Genomic DNA, 26,028 nt, shown 5'->3' on the forward strand with positions numbered 1-26,028 from the left:
AGATGATCAGACCAGCATGATTACCTACACGTTGTTGTTTTTGATTGCATTTTACTTCTATTCTTTTTTTATTTGTATTTTTTTTTAGCCTCAAAGCGTTTGGCACTTCTTTGCGTTGCGTTACAGTCTTTACCACCTTCTACGCTTGTGTTAGTGGACCACATAAAACTAAACACCACATCGTGCTCTCCAACGGTATTATCAAACGTGTGTACGTGTCAGTCCAGTCGATCGTCGGTCTTTGATCATCCATCGCCTCCACATACAGTAAACGTGACGTTTGTTTTATTAAGGGAGCGACCCGCTCATCAAAACATCCACATCCCGCTGTTGAAAAGTTCCACTTTGCACTTTCCTTTTGTTCTCTCAAACAAGCTGTCGAAAGCTAACAAAGCTAAAGATAGCACCTATGTCTGTTGCAATCTGACTTTTATGTATGAAAGCTTCCTATATGCGGCTTGATGTCGCTCCAAACGACAAGCTGAAATTGCACCTGCTTAGTTGTGAAAATATCATTATTCCAGTATGATAAATATGACAAAACAAGTTTGTTGTGTTATTTAAAAAAAAATTAAAAAAAAGCACTGAACCAGTTACATACCAGTTTCTGACATGTATATGCACACGCAAAGATATAAAATACAACAGATTATAGTGGGTAATCTGGTCGGGGCAGCGCGCTGGATAAAATATTTATGATCTGCATTAGTTTGATTACTCTAAAAAGCCCACAGTTTACAGGCTTGGCCGCTAAACAGATTTCCAGCCAACCCTCTTAAAAAAAGAAAAAAGAAAAAGGGAGAATCTGACATGATGAGCAGCATGCAGATGAAGTTTTCATGCAACCAGACTTAACCCACAGGCCAGTTGAAAAAAAATCAGCTTGGTCTACTTTTTTCAAAACAGCAGTTATAGTATGGACGTGTTTTGTTTTTGTTTTGTAAAGTTGATGCACGATAACCTCCAAAATGACCATGAAGTTGAATTAACGCCTTTTTAAATTCAATTTCCAATTCAAACTCAGTACTACAACCTTCCTGTTACACTTAGAAAAGGTGTAAGCTAATACGTAAACAGCTCATTATTGTCATTATTTGGTGCATACTGCTCCTCCTACTATAATAACCTTCCTTGCAGTAGTAGTATTGGTATTAGCAGGATATAGAAGCAGCAATGCTAGGCTGCTATTAGCAGGTCACGTGCAGTAATAGTAACTGTATGGTGACAGTTGCAGCAGCATTATTATTTATTGAGTCCACAGATTTGATTTATAGTCACAATCGAGTCGATTTTAGTTTGCAACTCAATTTGGGATGCAAAAAGACAACTAAAAACTAAAACAACAAAAACATGCTCATTTGTATGATGCAGGAGTCACTTCATACAGTCTCTTCAATGGAATTATGTGTTGTAATCAAACATGATCTATGGTTTACAGGTTGTTGTTTTTTAAAGGAAGCAGCGTCTTTACTGGATGCCTTTTACTCAAAAAGAATCATTTGTGGATAGATTCCAGACAACCTCTGACTTTGCAACTGTTAATCAGGGATTATGCAGATGTTAAAGAAAGCGCGTGCACAAAAAAACATTCGGCTCATTATTAAACTTGAACATCTCTCTGAAACGCACCCCCACCGGAGCTCTAATCTCGGTTCCCCCATCTTCCTTTTGTTTTTGTCGGTCATCTGTGTCTCTGTCTCTCTGGGTTTTTTTGTTTTTTTTTAATATATATATATTTTTTTCTTTCCTCCCCTTCGCCGTGTTCTGCTGGGGACTTGTGAATGGCAGCCAATGGGAGGGTTGAGTCCCCCTCACAGCCTCTCAGCCTCCCTGACATCCACAGCGAGAAGTGATGCAGCGCGACTGAGACGCGCAGTTGAGGTGGAACAACGGGGAACAAAAGCTGCAGCGAACGGATACACTTGGCTCCGGCGGGCGTCCTTTTTTGTCGCGAGCCGCGGGACCATTTTTCCTCCTCGACTCAACTTCATCGTCAGGTGAGCCCGGGGGAGCTTTTTGCTTCCAACTTCTGTCCGCTGTGGGGACATTTGGTGTTGTTTTTTGTGGCCAGATTCGCGGCTCGAGCGCAGAGCAGTTACTTCTGCGGCGTTTTGAATTGTCCGAGCCGCGGTGCTCCGGGTGGCTCGCACGCTCAATGGTCCAATGCGTAATAGTTGTGTCGCCTGTAAAAAAGAGGCTCTGCAGATAGAAATACAACAACAACAACAACAAAAACAAGCGAAGCGAGAATCCATATTTGTATGAACCTAATTAGTGGAATAACTTCGGGCTTTCTATTGGAGATGAGTTTGAATCGGAAGTTATTTTGTATTCATGTCCACAGCCTGCTCATTGAATTTACAGCGGGTGGGGGCGTGGGGGTGGGGTGGGTCAATCGGTGGCCAGCGGGTTCATCATCAACTTTTTTGGTATTTTGATAAAAGGCTCCGTGCGTAAATTGTTATTCATGCGTCGATGGAGCACCGACACCGCTGCCCCTCCTGGTACAAAGGGGGTCGTGCACGACGCAGCACGCTGGAGGTGATGCGATCGTGCAGGCCCAGACTCCGGAACAACACCTTTTTGCCTCCTTTTTATTTATCTTATTTTGTCACGCCTGAAACTTCAGGCCTCTCCAACGCTCGCTTGACTCTATCTGTGGAGCTGATTCTTCCGCCCTCTCTTCCTCTCGATGATCTCTGCTGCAGCCGGTGGCAAAATCCACGGGATGCGAATCGATGCAGGTGGGACAGCATGCTCTGATAAAGGCGGATGACTGTCGATCTGTGGCTGCCTGCAGTCGCGCTGTGATGCTCTGCTGCCTCTTTTTCTTAATATATATACCGCTGTTAGAGATCAGCTCACAAGGCCCTGTGTTTTCTTTTTTCCGGGAGTGCACTCCTGGAGTGGACTCAAGTTTTCTAAAAACAACATGTCCTCCAGCGTTATTGACAACAAGATGATATCAGTGATGTGGCTCTGAATATTTAATGGTGTCACTGAATAATGCAGGCGGGCTATAAAGGGATTAACTTAGCTGTTTTACTAAAAAAAAGTAGCAGGTATTGACAGTGAGTGGGAGAGGTGTAATGAGTCTTAACAGGCCCGGCCAATCCTGGAAATTGAATGTAGTGCTTGCAAAAGTTTGAGTGTCCTTCCTGTTTGCCTGCAGATTGATCCATGTTAGTTATTGCGCTGGCTCACAGCAAGCCTGAGGTAATGCGCCTGAAGGTGGCCGAGAAGTTGTTGAACTACCCGGAGAATATTCCGCAATAAGCCCTCCTCTGCACACATACTTTTAAAATCACAAACAAGGACTCGGTCTTATCGGGGAGACGATATCGGCTCCAGAGACGGGAAGCTTTCCATTCCAGGTAAACCTCACCGCTTGTCTTTTTTTTTTTTTTGGTTTGTTACGGGAACAACTTCTTGCTTGTTTTTGTACGGCAGAAAGCAGCTCGGCGAGAAAAGGAGATTGTCTGAAACCAGAACAGGTTTTTTTTGTGGTCCAGGTTTTTCACGCTGGTTTGAAGTTCAGAGATGAAAGGGACAGAGTGGGAATCTGTGGCTGATCAAAGTCGTACAGAAAACACGGCAGGTATTGAATATTTAAAGACTGCACATGGAGTCCCTCTGTGTGTGTGTGTGTGTGTGTGTGTGTGTGTGTGTGTGTGTGTGTGTGTGTGTGTGTGTGTGTGTGTGTGTGTGTGTGTGTGTGTGTCGGGATCATACAGTGCATGGTGTGTATGTGTTTACAGTATGAAGTTGTGAAAAGTGAAATTTGCAGAGCTGATTTGACAGGCATCAGAGCCATCAGCGTGTTTTAAAGCAGCGCTGCGATTACAATAGACCGTCCCCCTCACGTTTCATCTGTCCCTCCGCTCTCCCGTATATCTTCACTCCTGCGGGTCATGTGCAGCAGCAGCTTAGGGGATATTCCAAAAAAGCCGCGGTCCCGATCTGCCCCGGCCGGCTCCGGCCTGTCCCTGCAGAGCGCTGACGTCAGCGGATGGTGGGGTTTACCCGACGGCCAGACTACGATGACCGGTGACCCGAGTTGATTACATTATTTGTGCTCCAGATGGGCGGCATCGTTTTGATGTGTCCTGCTCATAATATTGAACGTTTGTCTAGTTTTCTAGTCCTCTGTGTACATCTGGAGCTAATAAAATCACATCCCAGTGGCCCGCTGCCTGAGCTGAAGCACTATCCGATCATCCCCACCTCCCCCCCCTCCCTCCCCCATCGTGATGTCTGCGGCCTGCCTCCCTCCACCGTTTGTGCGTTTTGGATGCTTGTGGACATTTGTTGAGCCTGCATGCACAGCGAGTGGCTCTAATGTGTGTGTGTGTGTGTGTGTGTGTGTGTGTGTGTGTGTGTGTGTGTGTGTGTGTGTGTGTGTGTGTGTGTGCGCTTTGCTTACAAATGTTTGAAGTCAGTAGCAGAGAGCACCCCTGGGCATTGTAGTTGCGTAGATGCACCTTGATTGTTTGAGTGCATTAGTCACGGTCTGTATGATGTGATAATAAATCATGACGTTGTTTGTACTGCGAGTGCTCCGGGATTCCTCCGAAGATGTTCTAGTGCCAAATATTTATCTGGAGTTGCTACTTTCCCTGCCAGCCAACTAAAGGCGTCTCTCCTTTCTTCCTCTTCTTCTTCTTAACCTCTTTTCTTCTCTTTTCCTGGTTGACTTTCCTCACCACCTCCTGGCAAAATGGCAGATTTGAATTTCCTCTCCCTTCCTGTGACGTGTGTCTTTGTATTTCTCCGGACTTCCGGTGACCATTAGAGCAAAGTGTCTGCGAGGCACGGTGGCGACTTCAACAACTGCTCCTCGCTAATGAGGCGGATTCCCTCCGGAGACGCCCGTTTGTGGAGAACGGGAACCTAAATAAGGCGGGACGTACTTCTCCGAGTCAGGGTCTAGTTTCTATTTAAATTGCTATTTGCGTCGGGGGGGGGGGGGGGGGGGGTCAAACGTCAACCCTCTGAAGGTCAACCCGAGTCCCAGATTGAATTTTCCCGACTTAAAAAAAAAAAAGACGTAAGAATTAGACGGGATACGGTTAAGCTGCGGCGGCGGCTGCTGCTGCTCGACAGGTTTCAGGCCGAAGAGATTTGAGAGCTGGACGGTGGCCAGGAGAGTCAAACATCACTGTAGACTATGCATAAATCCACCCCTCCCTCCCCCCTCCCATCTCGCCATCCCCCCCATAAAGGCCTATTCTGCTACTCTGGTGTGCTGAGAAGATAAATACACTTGGATCAGACAATTTATACCTCACTTAACAATGGGTAATTATCTCTCCTCGCTTTGTGTAGAGGAACGCCAATTACAAAGAAATATACTCGTAAATCTGTTTTCAAAGCGGCTGGACGGAGATGCGACGCTCCGTGTGTGGCGTGGACGCGCCGTGCTGGATGAAGCTGATAGCATACAGTGCATAGCTTAAGAACTGGTGATAAGAGAGAGTGCGGCTTCATACAGTATGGCACACTAGGACGGATGTGACTATGAAATCACTTAGATTCATGTCTTTGGGGTGGGAGACACAGTAAATTGCTGCCAATGTTGAATAATGCAGTCTGCCAACAGCTTTTTTTTTTTTTTTCTCTCCCTCTCCCTCTCCCCTCTCAAACTGTGGCTTGGCTCCACAGCTTTTCTAATTATGAAGTGGCTGAGAGATAGCTTCACAACTCCCGACACTGTAGTGGTGGTGAGGAGGAGGAAGCTGGCCGAATAGCAATCTAACTGAATTACAAACAAAGCCTGACAGACTTGTGGAGTTTAGTGAACATATTTGCAAAAAAAATTAAAAAAAATACCATCCCCCCTCCACCACCCCTCCCACCCCATCCCACCCTACTCCCCCACCCCACACCTACCTATTCAGTCACCGAAATGTAGACACAGATGCACAGACGCGGGCTAACACACATCGTGAAGGAGGCGCACACACACAACTATACACACACAGGCGCAAGCAAACAAACACAGTACAAAGAGGGAAGGTGTACAGTTCTCCGCACGCTTCTCAGCACAATTTAACAAGATATATTAGTCACCCAGGAGGCAGCAGAAAGCCAGGCATCCACAGTGTGCAGCAGACTGCGGTCTGACAGTGGGAGATAGTGATTTACAACAAAGCCCTGTAGACCATGGCACAATTTCAGAGTTGCGGAAATGACACTGGTAAAGCAGGGGCATGAAAGTCTATCCACCAGCCACGTCTCATTTCTTACACCATTTGCCCCGGGAAGGGGGGAGGGCGGGGGAACGAAGGGGGCAGGTGACAAATCCTGTATTGTAGCTACACCCCCAACACAATGCTCAGCTGAGTCTGCGAGTGGGATTCTGTTTCTGTCATCTAAAATATGAGCAAAAAAACAGAGGCAACCCACCTTCAAGGACACCGAACACTCCTTCTGTCTTAAATTTGAGGTGAAATCGATTTCTTGACCCCTGCGAGCGTACCGTCGGATTGGATTTAGAATTAAATCTCTATATCCAATATGTCGGGGGAGGAGGCGGGGGGGACAATAATCACCTAATAGTAGAAATCACAGGTCCAGATCACTATCAAAATCTAATCAGCCGTTCTCTTTCTGGGCTGGAGGCTGAGCTCGCTACCAAAACATTTCATGGAAATTTGTTCGTGAGTTTCTCGGCCACGATGCTGACGTACAAATTCAACAAAGGTGTGTGTGTGTGGGGGGGGGGGGGGTACAACTTCCTGCAGCAGAGGTTTACTTTTCAACATGAAGAACTTGATTCATCATAAATTATCTTGACATCTTCTTGCTAATGCGTGCTGCTAACGTGGTGTGCAGCTTCAAATATTCCTGATGTATGGAATTAGTACAAATCCTGTTTTACAGTCATTAATCTGCATTTTAAACTCCAATTGAAGAACTCTGGCTGGATTTTTTTTTTTTTCCGTTTTATTTGGATTTATTTTTTTTGTACTTTATCAATCTGTCAATCTTTTGCTGTCCTACAGTAAAAAAAAAAATAAGCATGTTGTGTGTTTTCCAGCGGCCGGCCTCGAGGTGCAGCTGCTTCAGGATGGAAGCAGTGAGTGAGTGCGGCAGACAGATCATGTCCGCAGGTCCCTGCCTTTTTTCCCCCCTCTAGTTGGATTCCTGTCTGTGCAAAGCCCAGAGGCTTAAACTCTGGCTGCAGTAAGTGGACTGAGGAACGCTAAACACTGTCTGGGGGAAGGCTGCTGAACATGACAGCCAGTTAATAAGTGTACGGGAGACGAGCAAAGTGTATGAAGGAGGTTGGAGGAGGTGGGCGGAGTGGCAGCGTTGGCTGTCTGACTTTCCTGAACGCAAAACGCAAAGGGAAAGAGAGCGGGAGGATTGGTCTGGAGGTGGTGGTGGCGAGGTGGGAGGAGGGGGGGGGTAATATTGACTGTGGGATGACAGGAGGGTAATAGGAGATCAGAGAGTCCAGCTACAGGACAAGGAGCATTAGCGCCTGACTGGAGTACAATGAAGACAGAGAGAAGAGCAGGCAAGTGAAGAGGAGAGGGTCGAGTGGTGGATGAAAAGAAAGGGAGACTTTCCAAGGAAGCCGAGTATGGAGAGCGAGGGAGAGGGAGGTATGGCGAGAGGAGGCGATAATGATGCTTACTTTACTCCTGCAAGGCGGCAGCAGTGAGAGCTGTCAGCCTCCGACAACACTGGCTGGTGGGACGCTGTTGGGATGCCTCGGCACGTTAACCCCCCAGACACCGCTGACAGTATACGTGATAGATTGCGGGTGTGTAATTACACATGTGTGTGTGTGTTTGTGAGTCGAGGGAGCTGAGTCGAGGTGTGTGTGTGTGTGTGTGGGGGGGGGGGGGCGGTGCGTGCGTGTGCATATCGAGGTGCGTGACTTTTAGCGTGTCAGTTTTTCTTGGCAGCAGTGAAAGCAGAGTGATGTGATTTTGTATTTTTTTTTTCGCTCCCCTCTAACAGCCTCCAGGAGTAATGATCCAGGTTATTGCAGATGACGTGTAACACCTCGACCCGGCGGCCATCGGCGCCGCAACAAAACCCGTCCTGATAGGTTAGGCTTCAGGGAGACGGGCGTCGTACGCACAATCCCTCCGTCTGCCCAACCTGTCACCTCCAGACGGGGCCCCTCCTCCCGCAGATAATGGTCTCCTGTCTCCGTTGTGAATGATATCTGGACTCTATTGTGCGCCTGTTTCCGCCGCGGCGCTATTGTCCCGCCGAATGCCTTTGTGAGCCCCCCCCCCACACACCTACCCCGCCCACCCCTTTTCTTTTTTCTTTCTCCGAGGTACAATGTGCGAGCCGTATTTCGAGGTGCTGTAAATGAACAGGCAAACAACATCGGCAAAGGTCCTGTTTACTTTCAATCCCCGGAGTGAAAAACAGAGGTTTCTGCCATTGTTCAGTTACCTCTCAAAACATTAGGATGGTTCATTGTGAGCGGGAGAAAATAGAAAAAGACCCCCCGCAACACGAGCTACCTGTCGAATCTCCAAAAAAAGCGGTGCGTACCACGCCGGGAACACGTATTCCTCAGGGGAAGGACACAATACGAGCTTCGTGCAGCAACACGGGACACGCGGTAATAACAACTCACTGCAGTCTGGGGGCCGAATAAGACCCAGGGCGCCCCTCAGACAGTCGGGGGAACCTGTCCCCTTTGAGAGAAGGTCATTCTCCGAGACCCCCGGCGGTCGAAACACAGTGCTTTGACATGAATAACTGACAAACGGATGTGTACGGGTCTCCAAGGCCTCCAATTACTGCTTGACGCCGCTGTCCATCAAACACAAGCGGGGCAGGACCTGCCAGAGGACCTTGGAGCTGCTGGAGCCGGCAGCCGGTAGAGTCCACGGCCTCGTGCTGGAAAGAGCTCTGAGCGCTCTGCAATAATTGAGTTTGATCTAATGAAGGCGATGGCAAACTTGGGTTATTGTTCGCCCGAGGACAATGCAACGGAGTTCCAATTCGTCGTTAGGAAAGACGCCGGGGGAATTTTTTTTTTGAAATGGAAAAAATTGCATTAAACATTCCATTTGTATTAATTATATCGTGCCTCTCATTAACGTCGGCGCCCTTAGGAGCGGCGGCGGCAGCAGCAGCGTTGCCGGTGGTGATGGGCTTAAAGCGACACTCCAAGCAATAATATTAGAGGCAACCATCCGTGCCCGAGGCGCACGGAAAACTGCCTGTGATGTCACCGAATGAATGGATATAGCTTTATTCTGAAGCTTTGTGTCTAGACCTTTGGTCCTACGAGACATCAGTCACTCAAGTTACTCACCACTAGATTCAATTAATCACAGCCTTAATTCAATCCGATGGTCGGGCCTCCCAGCTGTAAGCCTCTAAGTGGGTTTTAAGAGAGCTGGAGTCTGCCGGTGTACGGGTCCTCCGTGCAGCAGCCGAGGGGTGTGGGGTGGAGGGAGGGGGGTGGGGTTGGGGGGGTTGGGGAGGGGCCGCCTGTCTGCCACGGGGACTTAGTGACACTCCAGAGGTCAAAGGTTACCCTCACAGAGGCAGGTGGAGCAGTTACTTGGAGTGAATGTGCAAACACGAAGGCGTGAGCACACGCGTCGTGAGTTCAAAAAAAAAAGAAAAGAAAAGTGGATGTGTACATACAGCTACCCGTTTATCAACTAACACACCAAGCAGCGAGTGTGTGTGTGTGTGTGTGTGTGTGTGTGTGTGTGTGTGTGTGTGTGTGTGTGTGTGTGTGTGTGTGTGTGTGTGTGTGTGTGTGTGTGTGCGCGCGCGCACGGAAGAATACAATGTCAGAAGTCGACCTGCAGCAGCAGAGGCAGGCACTTGTGAAATGCGGTGTGGATCTCCTCAGTCTCATAAATAATGGACGTCGGTGAAGCATCTGTCAACTTTACTGTCAACCGTGTTCCAGATGGGAGTCAGACAGGCCGAGGCCGGAGCAGCGTGTTACATACACATAACAACCCTCCATCCAGCGTGTCTCCTGCAACCCCGCGCGCCCTGTTTACATCAGCACACTGACACCCACGCTCACCTACACGCCTCAACCTACCTGCTGATTTATTAGGTCCTGCTCCCCGGCTTCCTCCACCACTTCTTCTTCTTCTTCTTCTTCTTCTTCTTCTTCTTCTTCTTCTTCTTCTTCTTCTGCTTCTGCTTCTCGGATGTGCTCGACACACACACACACACTCACGGACACGATTCGATCACTGCAAGAAAAAAAAAAAGAGCAAAATGTGCTCTGAAGACCTCCCTTAAGGTTCACTAAATAAATCAGCAGCACCTCCCTCCTCTGCGGTGGAGCGGGCTGGTAAACACACACCTCCCCAACACCTCCACATGTTTGTTGACTTAAAAAAAAAAAACGTGGCAGCACTCATTTTAACATTAAACAGTCGCTGGGAGTTCCTCCCAAACATTCACCGTAAGTCATACTTCTTCGGCGTCTGGCGAAGGGACAGGACGGGACGGGGACAGGGAGCTCCGGGTGTGTTTAGTTCACTCTGAACAAGTTTCGGTGGCGTCCACCCCCCCCCCCTCCCGTCTTCCCCTCCTCCCTCTGGCAGCTGGGCGGGCGGGATGAGTGGGCCGGGGCGCTGCCGGGTGGCGGTTACTGTACGGTTGCTTTATGGACTAAAGCGCCGTCTTCCCGGCCTTGTCGTAATAGAGGATTCAGCTCATAAAGCAGCATCATGATTTGCAATAAGCAGAGTTAGGGGAGAGTAATGAAGGTGTAAATCAACTCAGCCATTCTTTTTTTTTCTTTTTTATATTCTTCTTCCCTCCTTCTTCTTTTAATCTAACGTTGGCAGTCTCTCTCCCTTCTGTTCTGTCCTCTCCCTCCTCCTCCTCCTCCTCCTCCTCCTCCTCCTCCTCGGCTCCTTCTCCCCTCTTCGCCTGGCGCTCTGTAATAAAGCAGAGCGAGCAGCAGTATTAGTAAACAGTCTCCAACAACTATTCAGCCCAGTCCAACTCTTTTATTTGCGTGTGAGCGCCCCATATGGTGTTCAGGTTGTGGGTGTGGGGAGGGAGGGGAGGGCGCTAATGAATGAGGATGTAATGAAGAGTTTTTAATTCTCGGTCTGGGAGAGAGGGAGAGACGCAGACTATTTGTTGGGCCTCCTCATAAGATCGCCTTTGTTTTCATTTTTTTCACAGGACAAAAAGCCTCCTTTTTTTGGGGGAGGAATGTAGATGCAAATTTTGTCTGCAAACAAGCTCTGCGAAGAGAACCCGGGACCACACAGCCATCCGAAGGGCAGCGGTGTGAGGGGGGGGACTCCACCCCCTTTCTCCACCCCCCTCCTCCACCCTGCTGCTCCTTTCACTAAATAAAGACGTCATCAGAATTTTTTGAAACGGCGTAGTAAGTCGGATTGGAAGCAATCATTAAAAGAGAGGGGTCTGATACCCCCCCCCCCCCGAGTTAAAATGCCTGGTTGGGAATCATGTTAAAATTTCCAGCCCTCGCTCCAAATCGATCGTATGGGTCCCTGCTCTCCAATATCCGTGGTCACCTTTGCTATAAAGAAGGGTATTACTCCAATAATGCAGTGGAGTTTTCATTCTGTGACCCGCGAGGAGAGGAAGGAAAAGAAAGGTATCGGCTGACCCTCGGACGTTAAGAAACGATGGCTGCGGATAATGAAAGAAAGTAGTCCGAAGTTTTGGATTCGTAGGAATGTATAAACGAGCGGCTCACGAGCAAGATTTGTGGCTCGGAGTCCGCCCGTGACATAGGCTTGAATTATTCTCCTCGTCCGCCTGTTTAACTCCGGCTGGCCTCCGCGGACGCTGTAATGCAGTATTGATTGTTTATCTGTAATAACACCGTGATGTTGCTGCTCGGGTGACAATGCGGAGAGGGAGGGGGGTGTTTTCGGGGGATGGAGGAGAAGGGTGCCGCGGGTGGTAAGGTGGTGATAGATAACGCACTGTACCCTTCTTTTGACTGGTGGCTTGGTGATTGGGAATCTGGGGTAAAACGAGGTGGCTGAACACATCCTATCTGGCAATAGTCCAGGTGTGAAATGGGAAATAGAAACTCGGGGTGAAAAACGTCGGCGCAATGTGGCCGCTGCTCGATAAGGCTGTCTCCTGTCTCCGAATAATTCAATCTCAATGCTCTGAACATTTTTTTTTTTTTTTTTTTGGTGAGTTCCCGGGTTGCCAACGCCGCCGTCCGCCCCTCTCCCCTGCCCCCCGGGCCGGGAGCCCATATGGCCGGCTACAGTGCCTCTCCCTGACCTATGGTCCGGGCCTGTTGTTGAGCCAACCCCCCCGAGGAGCTTGGTAATTACAAATAAGCTGGAAGTCACACTAGCCACGAGGAAAGGTGAGTGTGATTAAAGATGTGTGTACAGCAAAGTTCAAGGGGGGCAGCGGGCGGCACGCCGGCACATTGAGTCGCGTGTCTCGGCGCTGCTCGGGAATCAAATGTTAACTCGGATCAATCAGGCTCCTTTGTTCATTAGAGACGTCCGTTCCCGAGAGTGGCAATGACAAAAAAAAAAAAAAAAAAAGCCATCATGGCGCCCATTTCGGTGATGAGGGCCCGCCGTCCCTCAGGGATAACCGGGCCGAGGTAAATAAACATGAGTCACGGTTAAGGTCAGAGGCTTCTGCGCTCGTCTGTTGTTCATCTCCGAGGATGCCTGAATCCCTTTTGACGTGATTGGATTGAGAACTGTGCAGAAAAAGACCCTTATTTACCAGCAGCGCTGCAGGATCAGTTCAAAAACATACCGCAACAAATGAAAAGCCAATCCCCCCTCCCTCCCCTCCTTTCATTCCTCGAGGAGCATCGCTAACGAAATATGTATTTATACGCGCCATTTGAATTCAGATGCCATCACAAATTCTGCGGTTTATTCTTGAATGGCATTCATACAATTTGTACTTTATTCATTTTGTTGTTTGTTTTTTGTTGTTGTTTTTTTTTTTTTTTATCCCAAGGCTGGGCTGATACCCCGGCAGAAGTCCTGCCCGTGACAAATGGCTTTCTTAACACTCGAACGCCTCGCTGCTTTTAGTTGGTTGCAGTTGGAGAGACATTTTTTTTTTCTTTTTTTTGGGTCCAATTTAAGAAAGAGTCAAAAGCTGAGAAAAATCAGTGCACGTCTGCAGCCTCTGAATGTGTGTGAATCCTTCCCGCTATCAATAATGTAAAAACAGGTGCTCCTAACTGTCGCCGTGTTGGTTTATTGTGGGCTTCTGGGAAAGGTCATTACTCTTAGTCATGGGTGTGGGAAACACATTTTCTCTGTGCAGCTTCTTTTTTTTTTTTTTTATTAGGAGCCACGTTTTATGGCGTGTGATGTCTTTGTTTTAGCTCCATTTATTATTTAGTGTTGTGTGACAATTGTGTTGGTAGCCGTCTCGCCGCTGACCCGCTGTTACAGTCGATACGAGCCTGAATGGAAATGCGCTTCCACGTCGTTCCCTTTTCATGTAATTGTCACCGCGGGGAGACCGAGGCAAAATGTGGGAACGCAACTCCATCGCTGATTTTCAATTCCCCGTGCCGGGATTTGACCTTCGTGCGGGCCAATCAATGCTTCGGCTTCCAGAGGCGCACCATTAATTTAAGAAGAAACGGTGATCTGTTATCCTGATAGGGCCGATTATTGATATAGGAATAACGCCGTTTAATTACCGGCTTTTATTGTGGATTTTATTCCAACACTGTTGCGGCGCTGCCCTTTTTTTTGCTCCAGACCGCGCCGGGGCAAAGGAAAAGAAAAAAGAAAAGAAAAAAACGTGCAGAGAAACAAGACACTCGCGCTCGACTGCACACGGCCCGCGCAAACACACTTGGGAAGCAAACAGCTGATTTGCATAGAGACGAAGGCTCCCATAACCACCAGTGTATCACCACAAAGGGCGCAGTGGGGGAAAGTAGGAAGCCGGCAGACCCCTCCATAGAGCCTCCCCTTCCTCCCTCCTCCTCCCCACCTCCCCCCCTCCTCCCCGTCCGCCATTGTCAGTGCCCTCAGAGAGAGCTGTGTCAGACCACACTGGTGACACAACATGTGCTCTGGTGACCGTGCCGGGGAAAACAAACAAGCCAGGATGTCTCATCTGCGAACGTGTCCCCGGATGAATGCCGCAAAGCTATAATTTCTTTTCTCTTTGTGAGGACGTCTCGTGAACCGTTTTGTCAGGCCGCCGAGCAAGGATGACCACATCTGTTTGCCACCAGGGCACTAAGCGTTATTAATCTTCACGAGAGGACATTTAGTGAAATCTAACCTCCATTTATTAGCCCCTAGCACGGGATTGAAGAACTGGCGAGGGGAGATAATGACTTTAAGCTCCCATTTAGTCAATTAATTCTCAGAAGTGGAATCAGAAGCTGCTTGCTAAAAAAAAAAAAAAAAAAAAAAAAAAAAAAAAGTGAGAGTCTGTGTTGTCCGTGATGAATAGTGCCAGAACCATATTTCAGGCCTGAAAAGTCATTATTTGGCACTGGAGCTGGAACAAAATGATTCCAGCCCTAATACACGAAGAGAATCAGGAGAGACCCTTTAAAATAATGTGCTGAGAGGGTCCTCGCCTGCTGCTTTTGTCACTTCCAACGGCAAACACAGCCATAAACACTTCTGCTGGTTCATAGAAGCCCATCTTTGTTTTGGTCACAGTGACAACAGGGAGAAAGATGAAGGGGGAGCGAGCTAAAAGGAACGGAGCAGTTGTTGTGCGGAGCTTGGCAGCCCACAATTTAGCCCAGACTGTGGAGACGTAAAAAATAAAAAATACAAATAAAAACCAAGTGCAGTGGAGGAGGAGTGGTTACTTCAGGAAGCCCTGCGTGGCTTCTCAAACTGGGCCACTCCGACGACGGCCGGGAGCGCCTCGGACCGAGTGACGCGGACTCGTCGCTGAATGATGGCACAGTGGAAATAACTAGGAAAAAAACACTGGGAAAAAAACGGGCAAAACAGCTCTCATTGACTTGGCCCAGATTGTATGATTTATATGGGTTATTTGGTATGCATTTGGGCAGCCAGGCAAGGTAATGTGTTTGCAGTGAGCTCTGGAGCGGTGCGTGAATGCTGTGGGCTAACCCTGCCTCTGACAGGGATAGCACCGGCTAATTTGTTTGGATTACTGTCGTCCATTTATTAAAAAAGAGGCACAGTCTCACAAAATCCCGTTCAGTGCATGATCGGAAAATTGATTGAGCCTTACGAATCATATAAGTAAAAACTTCTATGACCTCTTTGTGAAGGGGGTAATAAAAAAAAATAAAAAAAGCAGAAAGTTTACTTCTCAGTTCTTTCCACCGGGTTTCTCTGTAGTTCGTGGATAAACATCCAATAACAGCTTTTATATTGCTGAAGGTAAGTGTTGGCAACGCGTCTATCAGGGAAACTTAATGTGCTATTTAGAAGCAGAAAGGGGACTTAGAGCGCCGTTAACTAAATCTTGGTGCTATTCCAGCGTTGTAGGTTGAATCCTAATTTTGTCTGGAGGACTCTGGTGTTTTTTGCACTATAGTGCAGAGACGTTCAGTGAGGAATTGCGCTTCAGCTTTGCATTCCAATTTGACTGGGGATTTTCAGCTGTTTATTCGCCAGCGTTTTATCATGATGATTTCCCCCCCCTCTCAATCCGCAGGCTTTTTTTATTTTGGTATTTTTTGGGGGGGTATTTTTTTCCTGCGTGGCAACATCCCCCATCTCTCTGAAATCTCCTGTTAGTGATCAATTTCCTCGCCTTCATCTCGCGAGGCATGTGCATCCCTACATCAAATTGCGGGGTGAAGTTATTTTCAAGGCAATGCGACACTGTGTCTAGACACTGTTTCTCAGCTAAAACAAAAGATCAATATATATTGACAGGCTTCTGAGGAATGTTTCTTCTCTGTTCGGTTCGCATCTGCATCAGTTTTGAGACACGAAGGACTTGTTTGTTTGGGTTTTTTTTGTTTTTTTTACACACTTTGAGAGTTAAAAGTTGAAAGTTCATCCAGATGCTCAAGTTTTTTTTGGTAATTTGCCACGGGGCAGTTTGGCTGAGAGCCACTAACCCAAATGGGCAACAAGACAAATGGAGAGCCCCGGATTTGGGTCGAGCAGCACACGGTTTCTAAAATTCACACTTGGGACTTAGCTGCTCATTTCTCCAGCGAGCAGCACAACACTGGCTGTGAGTGACACCTCCTCTGAATCTGAGCCCACCCCCCACCCCCACACCCTTAACAAACTGAGATGAGGCGAGGAGGAGGAGGAGGCGGGAGGAAGATGATGCGAGGAAGGCCAAAGAGAACAACCTGCTGCTGACACCTCCGCACATTAGCAGCCTTTAAGGGCCTCCTCTGTGGATTGTAACATGACCACGTTACCTGTGGCACCAGTGCCCAACCCTCCTCCTCCTCCTCCTCCTCCTCCTCCTCTTCCTCCTCTCACCCCTCCATCCCCTCCCCCTCTCTTCTCGCTTGCTCACCCCATCCCCTTGGCTGACATTCTCCTCGCTCACTTTTAATTGCACCCCTGGGTTTTTTTTTTTTTTTTTTTCTGGGTTGCTGTGGAAGTCTTCGGCTCAACAGGCGCGATAGGGTGCTTTGCCGCGTCGCTCATATCCCTCGTTAGGAAAAATAAAATAAAAAAAAACACCAGAAGAGAGAATGTGGAAAAGGAGAGAAGAGGTCTAATCTAAGAGGTCCCTCCTCCAAGTCTACATTAGGCTAAAATGCCACCCAGGTCCATTGTGTGTGTGTGTGTAGCAGCACATGTGCACTGGAAAGGCCATTAGCTGCCCAGATCCAATATGTATTGATGAAAGCATTTGTGAGGCTCATGTTGTCCCTGTCTCTATCCTCTCAGCCCCGTGTTCGATAAAACCGATAGATACATTTAATAACTAATTGTCCTGATTCGAAATGTTATCCCAGGCAATTCTTTGAGCATAGAATCATGAGGCATTCAAAAATTGTCTGCAGACACATTAATCTTGCTTACCCCTAGCACCCACCACAATGCCCAAGTCTTATTGCTCCATGGCGACTCCACACAATCTGTGACAGGCAATTTAAAGCAATTTACTTTTTTCATTTTTTCATCAAGCATTTTTTTTTTATGCAATTAAATGGCACATGATACGAAGCGGAGACAGGGGGGCAATGGGGGGGGGGGGCGAGAGAGAGAGTGCGAGACGAAGAGAGAGCGAGCGTGTAAGGAGTGGGAAAATAAAGGCAGCCTTGTGCTTGTTGTAAACACTGGCTCTTAACCGGGAGAATATAATTATGGTGTCATGTTCTATTACACACCTTCATTATGACGATGGTGCTCCCCGAGAAAGCAAACAGGGAAAGACGAGACCTGTGGCACTTTTTTTTTTTTCTTTAAATCACCTACAGCGACAGGCGTTCGAGGAAGATGGCTCGAACGAGAGCGCGCCGATTCTTTCTCCGTCATAATTGCCCAGTTTTGCTCCATTTCTTGTCTCTTTAGAGGGAAATTATGCTTCATTACAACTTGGGTTCATAGTTTTGGCCATCAGTATTTTACAACACCGTAGTCACTAAATTACTTGAAACAGAGTGAGACTGCGACAGTGAAGTGCGTCGTCGCTTTAGTTAGACAAACTTTATTTGAAGGTAAAAACCAAAACAGTGGCATTAAAACAAACTGTGTGCTCTGAAGAATGACAAGTGCGGCAGATCAAAGTCAAATCCGAGGCCCCGTTGTGATGGATGCTGGCTGTTTTCTGTATTCTCTTCCACGCATGTGAAGTTGAAGGTAGTGCAAAACCAATCCGAATTGGCGGCAGTAGAAATTAACCTCAATACTACGACTTTTATTTGATTCACTCTCAAGCGGTACAAGTGTAAAGAGGCGAGTCTTTGTCCCGTCGCCACCGGCTCCACGCGGCACCGTAGCAATCGGAACCAGCCATGACATTTTTTGACGTAGCCAAATAAAGCTTTCGCCGACTTATTCCCGGTCGTGGTCCCCCTGTCAAGAGAATTATCAGGGCAGGGAGCTGTTCAGTATGGCTTCCGGGGCATGACAAATGTGGTCAAGGGGCGAGCGCTCCTTAGGGACGGCGGAGCCCTCCATACAGTGAAAGCATTAGCTTTCCACAGTGACATTATGAAGAAATCTATTGAAAAGGCCGGCTTCCCAGCGCTGAGGGACTCGAGGTAGAAAGCCTCCACGAGCCTGCCCCAGAGACCGACTGGTATTTCCAACCACGCCGAAGCCTACAGCAAATCAATAGCTCAAAGTCCCACATGCTCCTCACCAGCGTCAATTAAGTAAATTCATGAAGTCGAGTGTGCTGGGAGTTGGGGGAAGGGAAATAAAAAATAAATTAAAAAAAGGGGGAAAAATATATATATAGAGAGAGAGATCGAGACAGAGCAGGGAACATTCATCCAGTCACCGCGCAGGTTTGGATAGAAACCAGAGCTTCTGCCAGGAGAGTTTCAGTTCAGAGAACGTGGAGAGCGGTGGTCTGAGAGACTTTTTCTCTACGGGCATTATTAAGAAGCCTGACAGTCCATCTCACTTTCACCTGCTTCCATCAGCACACGCACTGTTGACCTGGGAGTCGTCCTCCCCTCCTCCCTGTGCTGAGCCAGGCAGAGGACACATGCAAAGTGACTGGCTTTCAGCAAAAAGCACAGGCGATAATGCATATCAGTTCAGGCCTATGCAAGCAAAGTAGGCAGATGCACGGGGCGGGACAGAGTCAGAAAGAGGGGGGGGGGGAGGCGGGTGTGCTATAAACTGCAACGCATGAGGGAAAAGAGAACGAGGGGACCTAACCCCCAGCTTCAATTTGCCTCATCAGGGGAAAGCAGGGCATGCCTCTGGAAGACAGGTAGCGTAATGGATGGGCCGGTCCCCCGGCCTGACTGCTGACGCTGCTCTGACAGGACGTTTCTACCTCTCCTTCACTCCACCTCTCTCTCTCTCTCTCTCTCTCTCTCTCTCTCTCTCTCTCCCCCCCCTGTTTGCCCCTCAGCGTTGTCACGGTAACTACATCTGATACCTAACTTTCAGCGCCCGTGATCTGTATGTTGGAGTCCCACTCGGCCGCCTCACCCAGAGGACATAAAGCAAAACTCAAGAGTTTGGGAATCGCGTTGAAGGATACGGCCGAAGTTTGGGAGGATGGACAGCAGACGACGGGATGATTTAATTTAGCTGGAGATGGAAACAAATTGTTTTGATAATCAGTTATAGGCTTTTGGTTGTATATCAAAGAAACACTAAGAAGAGGAATATTTTTTTCAGCCTCTTAAAATGCCAGACTCTCTGTGATAACTGTAAACCGAATACATTTTGGTTTCAGACTGTTGGTCAGACGCAAGATGCCAAAAAAGAAAAGATTAGGTGTGTTGAAGCCCTACGTATCTGCACAGCAACAGACACGCCCCCAAAAACATACCTTTTTGAGGCCTGATATACTGTATAAGTAATGATGGGAATTTTTTCAGATGGACCGCCAGAAAACCAATAAGAAGGAGTAACTTTAGCTAACACACCAGAATAACAAAATTTACTAACTTCAAATGTTATGAGAAGTTGAATGGGAGTCTACGGAGCCGGAAGCTTTTGGGAGCCGGCCTCTAGCGGCGCTCGGTGGTATTCATACGGTCTGTGGTTGTAGTCCTAAAAATAATGTTCACTTGTGTCAGCTAGTTTGCTAAAGCACTTGTCGTACTTCAGAACAGATAAGGGTCGGAGACTAGCGTGCACTTCTATCCATACTGCAGTCAGGGAAACGTAACGACATCCTCCTGACAGCAAGAAGCGCACCTCCCAAAGAAAAAGAAAACAGTTTGTGCATATGCATAACAAGAATAGGACATGCTTTGCATATGATGCATGTAATGAGCTTCCAGTTTACTTTTCCCTGGCACATGTACATCAGATGGTGCGCTGGCTTTGCGGACAGTTCACCTGAGCTGCATGCAAATGTCTGCACAGACAACAAAATTTACATCACAAGGACCCACACGGACGCTTGCAGACATGCGGCTGTGGAAATCATAAACTCGCTTTAACTAGCATGTTTGTTCTCTTTGTTTCTTTTTCAAATTTAATTTGTAACTTTATTTTTTTTTCTTGTTTTATGTGTTTTCTGCTTCCTTCACTCCCTCTTTCTCCTTTCATCCTCGTCTTAATACATTTCTGAGGAACTGACTCCTACATAATGCAATGGAATAAAGCTTTGTGATGCTCTGCAGCCCACTGCGAGACTCCCCCTTTTCTTCACTGGCGTATGCAAAGTAAGGTACGCCACGCAATGTTAATAAAAAAAAACAAAAAAACACTTCAGAGTCGAGAAGCATCCTTACATGACGTCGGAGTCGGTGCCCTCGGTGAACTCTGGGACGGGCTTGTAGGAGTGGAAGTAAACAAGACAGTCAAGCTGTCTTTATGAACCTCTGCCAGTGTTACAAACAGAGCCAAACAGCTGAAAACACACAATCGTATCAAGCTCTCCATTATGTTTTGAACCATAACTGTCTGCACCGCATACGAGCTTGACAGACGGGCACAGTGGTGAAATATGCAGCTACTGTATTTTGTCTATCGAGCCAACAAAGACGCCGAGCCAACATAAAAAAAATTAAAAAAAACTGTACTAAAGTTGCAACAAAAATCTGTCCCAGTCGATGCAGTGAGACGTCTGTTTGTATAAAACCTCAGCGGTTGTTCTGTGACATTGTTTGATGGTTTTTTTTCCTTCACTTCTGTGGTATCAGGTTTTTCAGATACTAAACTTAGCTCTGTTATCCAAGACGAAACTGTGGTATTGTGACAGCGCCACTGCCTCCCCCCTCCTCTCTTTCCCTCCCCTCCTCCCCCACCTCCCTTTACCCCCCCCCCCCTTCCTTCAGCCGGCACCTTTCCTCTCACGCCTCTCCTCGCGCTCCATTTCCCCTCACGGCCTTCAGTCTGTCTGGCTCCACTTCTGCATGCAGGTCAGGGTGCTTAATTCATGTCCGGAGATGTCGTTTTCTCTCGTTTCCCCGACATGCTGTGCGAAGGGAAGTCGACCGAACCTGCCGTACATTTGGTGGGCCAGACTGCCCCCCTCCCCCCTCCCCTTGCACTTCTGAGAGCTGGTGATACGGAGGACCGTTGCAGACGCTCCCCAGCGGACCCACTGATAACCCTCCTACCGAGGAACACTGGCGGCCTGGATATCGGCCAGCCGCCGAAGGAATTATGGGAACAAACGCATAATACGTGGCCTTCTTTCTCTTTCTCCCAGCCCCTCCTCCCTCCCGACACCTCCGTCCTGCGCTGCTCCTTTTGTTCCGTTTTCCCTTCTTACATTTGCCGGCGTTACCGCGTTGGCCTTCGGAGGACGGGCGGACAGAGACGAGGAATGAAAGAGGACGGGCGGACAGAGCGACGGAGAGCCCAGATATTCCGCCGTACCGCACCGGGGCCGCACTCTGCGGTTTTCAAACAGTCATTTTGCTCGGGTATCTTTACACTGATCTTAAGGTAATAAACTGGGGTTGACATTGCCCAGGGTCTCCATTGGCATTCTGCCGGGTCTGATAACAAAGTGTGCCGAAGCAGATTGTTTCAAAAGATAGAAGGGGCCGCTCCACATGCAGCCCTGCACTCTATTAGATGTTGATTCAGGGGCTTAATGCAGATAAAGTAGCTCTACACATCCTGTACAAGATGTAAGACCATACGTTGACGTGTAAAAATGTCTAATCTGATATTTATCAGGTCAGGCAGCAGCACTCGGCCTGCCCGTCAATCAGGTGACTGACGTTCAACATACATGTGTGCGCATAAATGTGTGTCAGGGCCGGTGTGGATGGGAAGATGAGAGTTGATTGATTTCAAGTCTCCACATCGCCTTCATCATTTCTGTCTTTGACCTGCTGTTACATTACTCCAGATCTTCCGCCTTGAGTATTTTGATTTTAACGATTTCGGTATAGATGTCTTGATGGTGCTTTGATATGGGAATATGGCTGCAACTGATGGTTATTTTTCATGATCAAGTTATCCGTCATGATCGTTTTCTGGATGATCTCTTTGGTTTATTAAAATTAATCTCAAGATTTGAACCATTCACTGCATGTAGAAATGCACTTTTAATCATTTTAAACAGAAAGAAGCTGGACATCTTCACAGTTGAGAAGCTGAATCGTGGTGAAAGTTTGGCAAATTTACCTGAAAGCTTTGTTTTTTTTGGTCAAATTCGGTGAACAGAAACTGAAACCAATTATTTCAGGACTTTGTGGGTTTGAAGTCTGACTTCTTGGACGTCAGTTTGTGACCAACACATCTGAAGGTGCGATGAAAAAAAATATATGTATATTAGTAGAAATTAAAGAAATTAAAACTCAAAACTACAAACCCGAATCTGAACCAAAAGTTTTGTAAGTACAAAATAATAACCAAGAAATCTGAATATTTTGTTCTTTAATTCTATCCACATTTTGACTTGGGGCTGGTTTTATGAAGTGGTTGCCAAACTTTACATCAAAGTCGCTTTAGATCTGCCATTCCAGTGTCTTTACATCACTTATTAAAGCAAGTAGAAACTTTCAACAGCAGAAAAACCATCTGTAGATTGCGTTCCTGTCATGAATTGCCATTTTCTGTTGTTTGACTCTCTCTTTTACTTTCCTCAGTTCTTGAAATGAAAAAAAAAAAAAAAAGTGCCAGTACGTTCTTCATTCACATGCTGCCATTTGTCAGGAATTTCTACGTTGAATGAAAGATAATAGGAGATATTGATAATGTTCACAACATAAATTGATTTAATCAAGGAGAAAACCATTTCATTCACAAGAGTAACAATAGATAAAAACCTTGCAGTTTAAAGCTGCAACTCTATGAAACGCTCGAGAGCTTTTCATTTCAAATGAGGTCTTTTCATTTGGATTGGATACAGGTAGTAGCAATGGCTACTTCAGCCAAGGATGATTTTTCTTAGACATCTGATGGTGACATAAATTTATTACTAATTGTAGCCGCAGGTGTTTCTGCTGTTGCTAACGTTACATCGACAGGCTGTTCCCCACGAGCAGCGGTGCTAACGTCAGCGTGCTGCTCCTTGCTGTGTTTACCACCGGAAGGATTTGACTTTGGAAGCTCTGCTATCATGTTATCTGCCTCGGTTTGTCTTCTCTTCATGATCTTTTGGAGTCGAGCCACCGTTGTCGTAAAGTTAATATCGTGTTACGTAGACTCGCCTCCGACAGAGAAAAGCAGCCAGAGAGAACGGGAACAGGTGAACGTCACGCAGTGCCCCCTGGGTAATGTCTATTTAGGGCCATCGTGAGTCGCCCTGATAACCTGATGTAAAGAGAGGGCAGAAAAGAAACACCGGCAGCTTGTGAAAAGTACCGACGCACAAGTTTCAATGTCGAAGAGGAAGATGTTGACGCGCTGGTTCCTGTTCACCGCCCAGTTCGAGCATCAAAATGAAGTTGATGTCACGTCACGTGCATATTAACAAGGTTTTTTTCTGTGCGAAGTTCATTAAGGAAACAAAACGTAGAGCAAAGTAAAGGTAACTTTATAATATGTGTTCCTTGTTGAGAGGCTTGTTTACTTTACTTTCTAAGCCTTCAAGATTTCAGAGCTTCCGTAGACTTTTTTTTATCTCGAGTGTTTTTTTAAGAAGCTCTTGAAGCACCTCTTTGGACACTCACCCTGTTTGTTCTTCCTCCCGTTTCATACCGCTTCGACAAAACAGCGAGTTGATTTTTAACTCCAGTTTATGAAAGGAGAAGTTTTCCAGTAACAAATAGCTGCCTCCCCTCCCAGTATTGACACTCTTGTTTGTCTGTGTAAATCTTCTAGGTGCCGGTTGCCGCCCTGTGAGAGTCCGGGGAGTCCTTCCTGCTTGAGTAGATTACAGCATGAGAACTGATCCGGTACTCTGACCGAAACAAACGCCGGACTCAGACCGCCGAGGTGGGGGAGAAGAGCGAAGTGCTGTGGCGGTGTTGGCCATGGATACGAGGACGGTTTGCGCTTTCATGATGCTGTGGGCCACGGCCCACCTCAGCTCTCCGGGGAACGGGCTCAGGGCCCTGCGGAGGACTACAGGGGGGCGGAGGGGGGCGGCGGGGCTGACGGGAGAGGATGCCAACGGAGTGCCGCTCAGACGCTCTAAACGAGGATGGATGTGGAACCAGTTCTTTTTGTTGGAGGAGTACACCGGGACGGACATGCAGTACGTCGGAAAGGTAAGAGTCTGACTTCTTTGCTTTTCCTTTTTACCGGAAACATCCGGACTAACAGCTGCTGCGTCGCACCGAAACCTGCAGGTGATGTGCAACACGCCAGCTCCGTGTCAGACCTGCTTATTTGATCCAAACTCACGCAATTATCACCCAAACGGATAAACAAACGGAAAAAAAAAAGCACCCGACGGGGACGACACCTAAAAACACAGAAAAATATCCAAATTAGAAAATTGCAGTTTAATTCGACACGGAGTGGTTTCTCCTCCATAAGCCATGCAGATGAGTCATATGAATTTACGTATGAAAATATTAAACTATATTAGAGTATAGTTCTAACCTAACAAAATAAGGGTGCTTTTACTTTGATAAAATCGATGCCGGTGGTCAGACTGGCATCAGTTGGAGCTGATTTGCCTGCATTTGCAAGATTAGTCATGTGAAAAACAAGATGCAAAATAATGCAGATTTAGAGTGAAATTTGTGTCTTTAGCATGTGTTTGATTTGAAGTAGAACAAACATTCATATTAAAAATAAGCTGAGTATTTGAACAGAAAATCTAGAAACTGTCCAAACTTGAAGATCGGCTATTTTTCATCCGAGTCTCCGCTTCCTCAAAATTCTAATTTGTTTTCGCAGTTTTTTAATTTCCAGCTTTAGTTTGTTTCCAAAGAATAAGGGAAGTGTTCGGTAGTTGGTGTGAGCAGCCGTAACCAGCCATCGTAGTTGAGAAGAAAAGTGCAGCGCCTACACATCATTAGAAGAAAAAAAAAAAAAAACAACCTCTGAGTGACTGACTGGTATGTTAAGTTGATAAGTGGCCTCTCAGAAGTGGGAACACCACATCAAACACCTCCTTCAGTGATCAAGATGTTTGCAACAACTTCCATCTGACAAATTATACCTTGCAGTCTCCTGTAGTCTCTCCCCGTCTCGGTGTCTTTTCCTCGATGTCTATTGTTTGTTTACCCTTCTGGGAGGGAAAATTATTTTATTTTTTTTCAGTGTCTGTGCAACAACACAAAATGAACTTTTTACTTGCCAACATTTGAAAAGTTGCTATTTTTGTTCACTTAAAAATGCCTCATTATGTACCGGTCTTGTCGATACATATTTATGAAGACAGCTCTGCTAGGTTGTTTTTTTTTTTCAAATTTTTTTATCCTCCACATCCATCAATGCAAATTCCACCAGATATTGCTTCATTTACATTTTACAGAAACACAAAAAAGATCTGAATTTGTGGTACAGCAATTTTGAAAAGTTCAGTGTCTATAATAGCACAAAAAAAAAAAAAAAAAAAAAAAAAAGGGGAAAGAACTGACTACCTGTGGTTTTCTAGGTATGATAATGGAGTTCTTCATAATGTAATTATCCTCTCGAAACTCCACTGAAGCGAAGAGATCGCCGCTTAATGAGAAGCTTCAGAACAAATAACATCCTGTACATGAATGCATCATTCTGTCCCGGAGAACACGGCAATCATCCCTCCATCTCGTAGTCGACATGACGTGATACTCCGATCGGGTAATGCTCATGTATCGGACTTCCATCCATCCATCCTCGGGCTTTGTTTGCTGTCGTCCTGTCCGATATGTTTTGTGCTTTCTGTCAGCTCCGTGGCTGCCTGCGCGACGTCCATTCCGCTCACGTCAAGCCGTCCCAAAGCGGCCGTCTCGTCCCCTACAGTAAAAATATGACTTCCTCCGAACGTATTATTTGTTCAGCAAAATGAAAACACAGTGTCGACCCAGATAACATTGGGTGGGCGGGCGGGGAGGGGATGGGATGGGGGGGGGGGTCTCCTCTTCCAACCTACTGTAATTGAGGAGATTGTGAA

At 47.0% G+C, this 26,028-nt stretch overlaps 1 protein-coding gene across 3 annotated transcripts in view; it reads left to right on the forward strand.

Moving 5' to 3' along the window:
- Positions 1–1,789: 1,789 nt before the first annotated feature.
- LOC138625701 (cadherin-10-like) overlaps positions 1,790–26,028 on the forward strand; it is a 52,343-nt gene continuing 28,104 nt past the window's right edge. The window contains exons 1-2 of one of the 3 annotated variants that reach the window (XM_069706801.1): positions 1,790–1,997; positions 23,802–24,190. In XM_069706801.1, the coding sequence (XP_069562902.1) occupies positions 23,954–24,190 (237 nt within the window). In that variant the 5' untranslated portion in view covers positions 1,790–1,997; positions 23,802–23,953. Of the gene's footprint in view, positions 1,998–2,510; positions 2,745–3,349; positions 3,375–23,801; positions 24,191–26,028 lie in introns of those variants that run through there. The other 2 variants (XM_069706802.1, XM_069706803.1) reach the window with 2 other exon arrangements.

Source organism: Brachyistius frenatus, unplaced genomic scaffold, assembly GCF_029030835.1.
Source record: "Brachyistius frenatus isolate BFR_SWC_R1_liver_20210118 unplaced genomic scaffold, ASM2903083v1 Contig_65, whole genome shotgun sequence".
NCBI classification, from domain to species: Eukaryota; Metazoa; Chordata; class Actinopteri; family Embiotocidae; genus Brachyistius; species Brachyistius frenatus.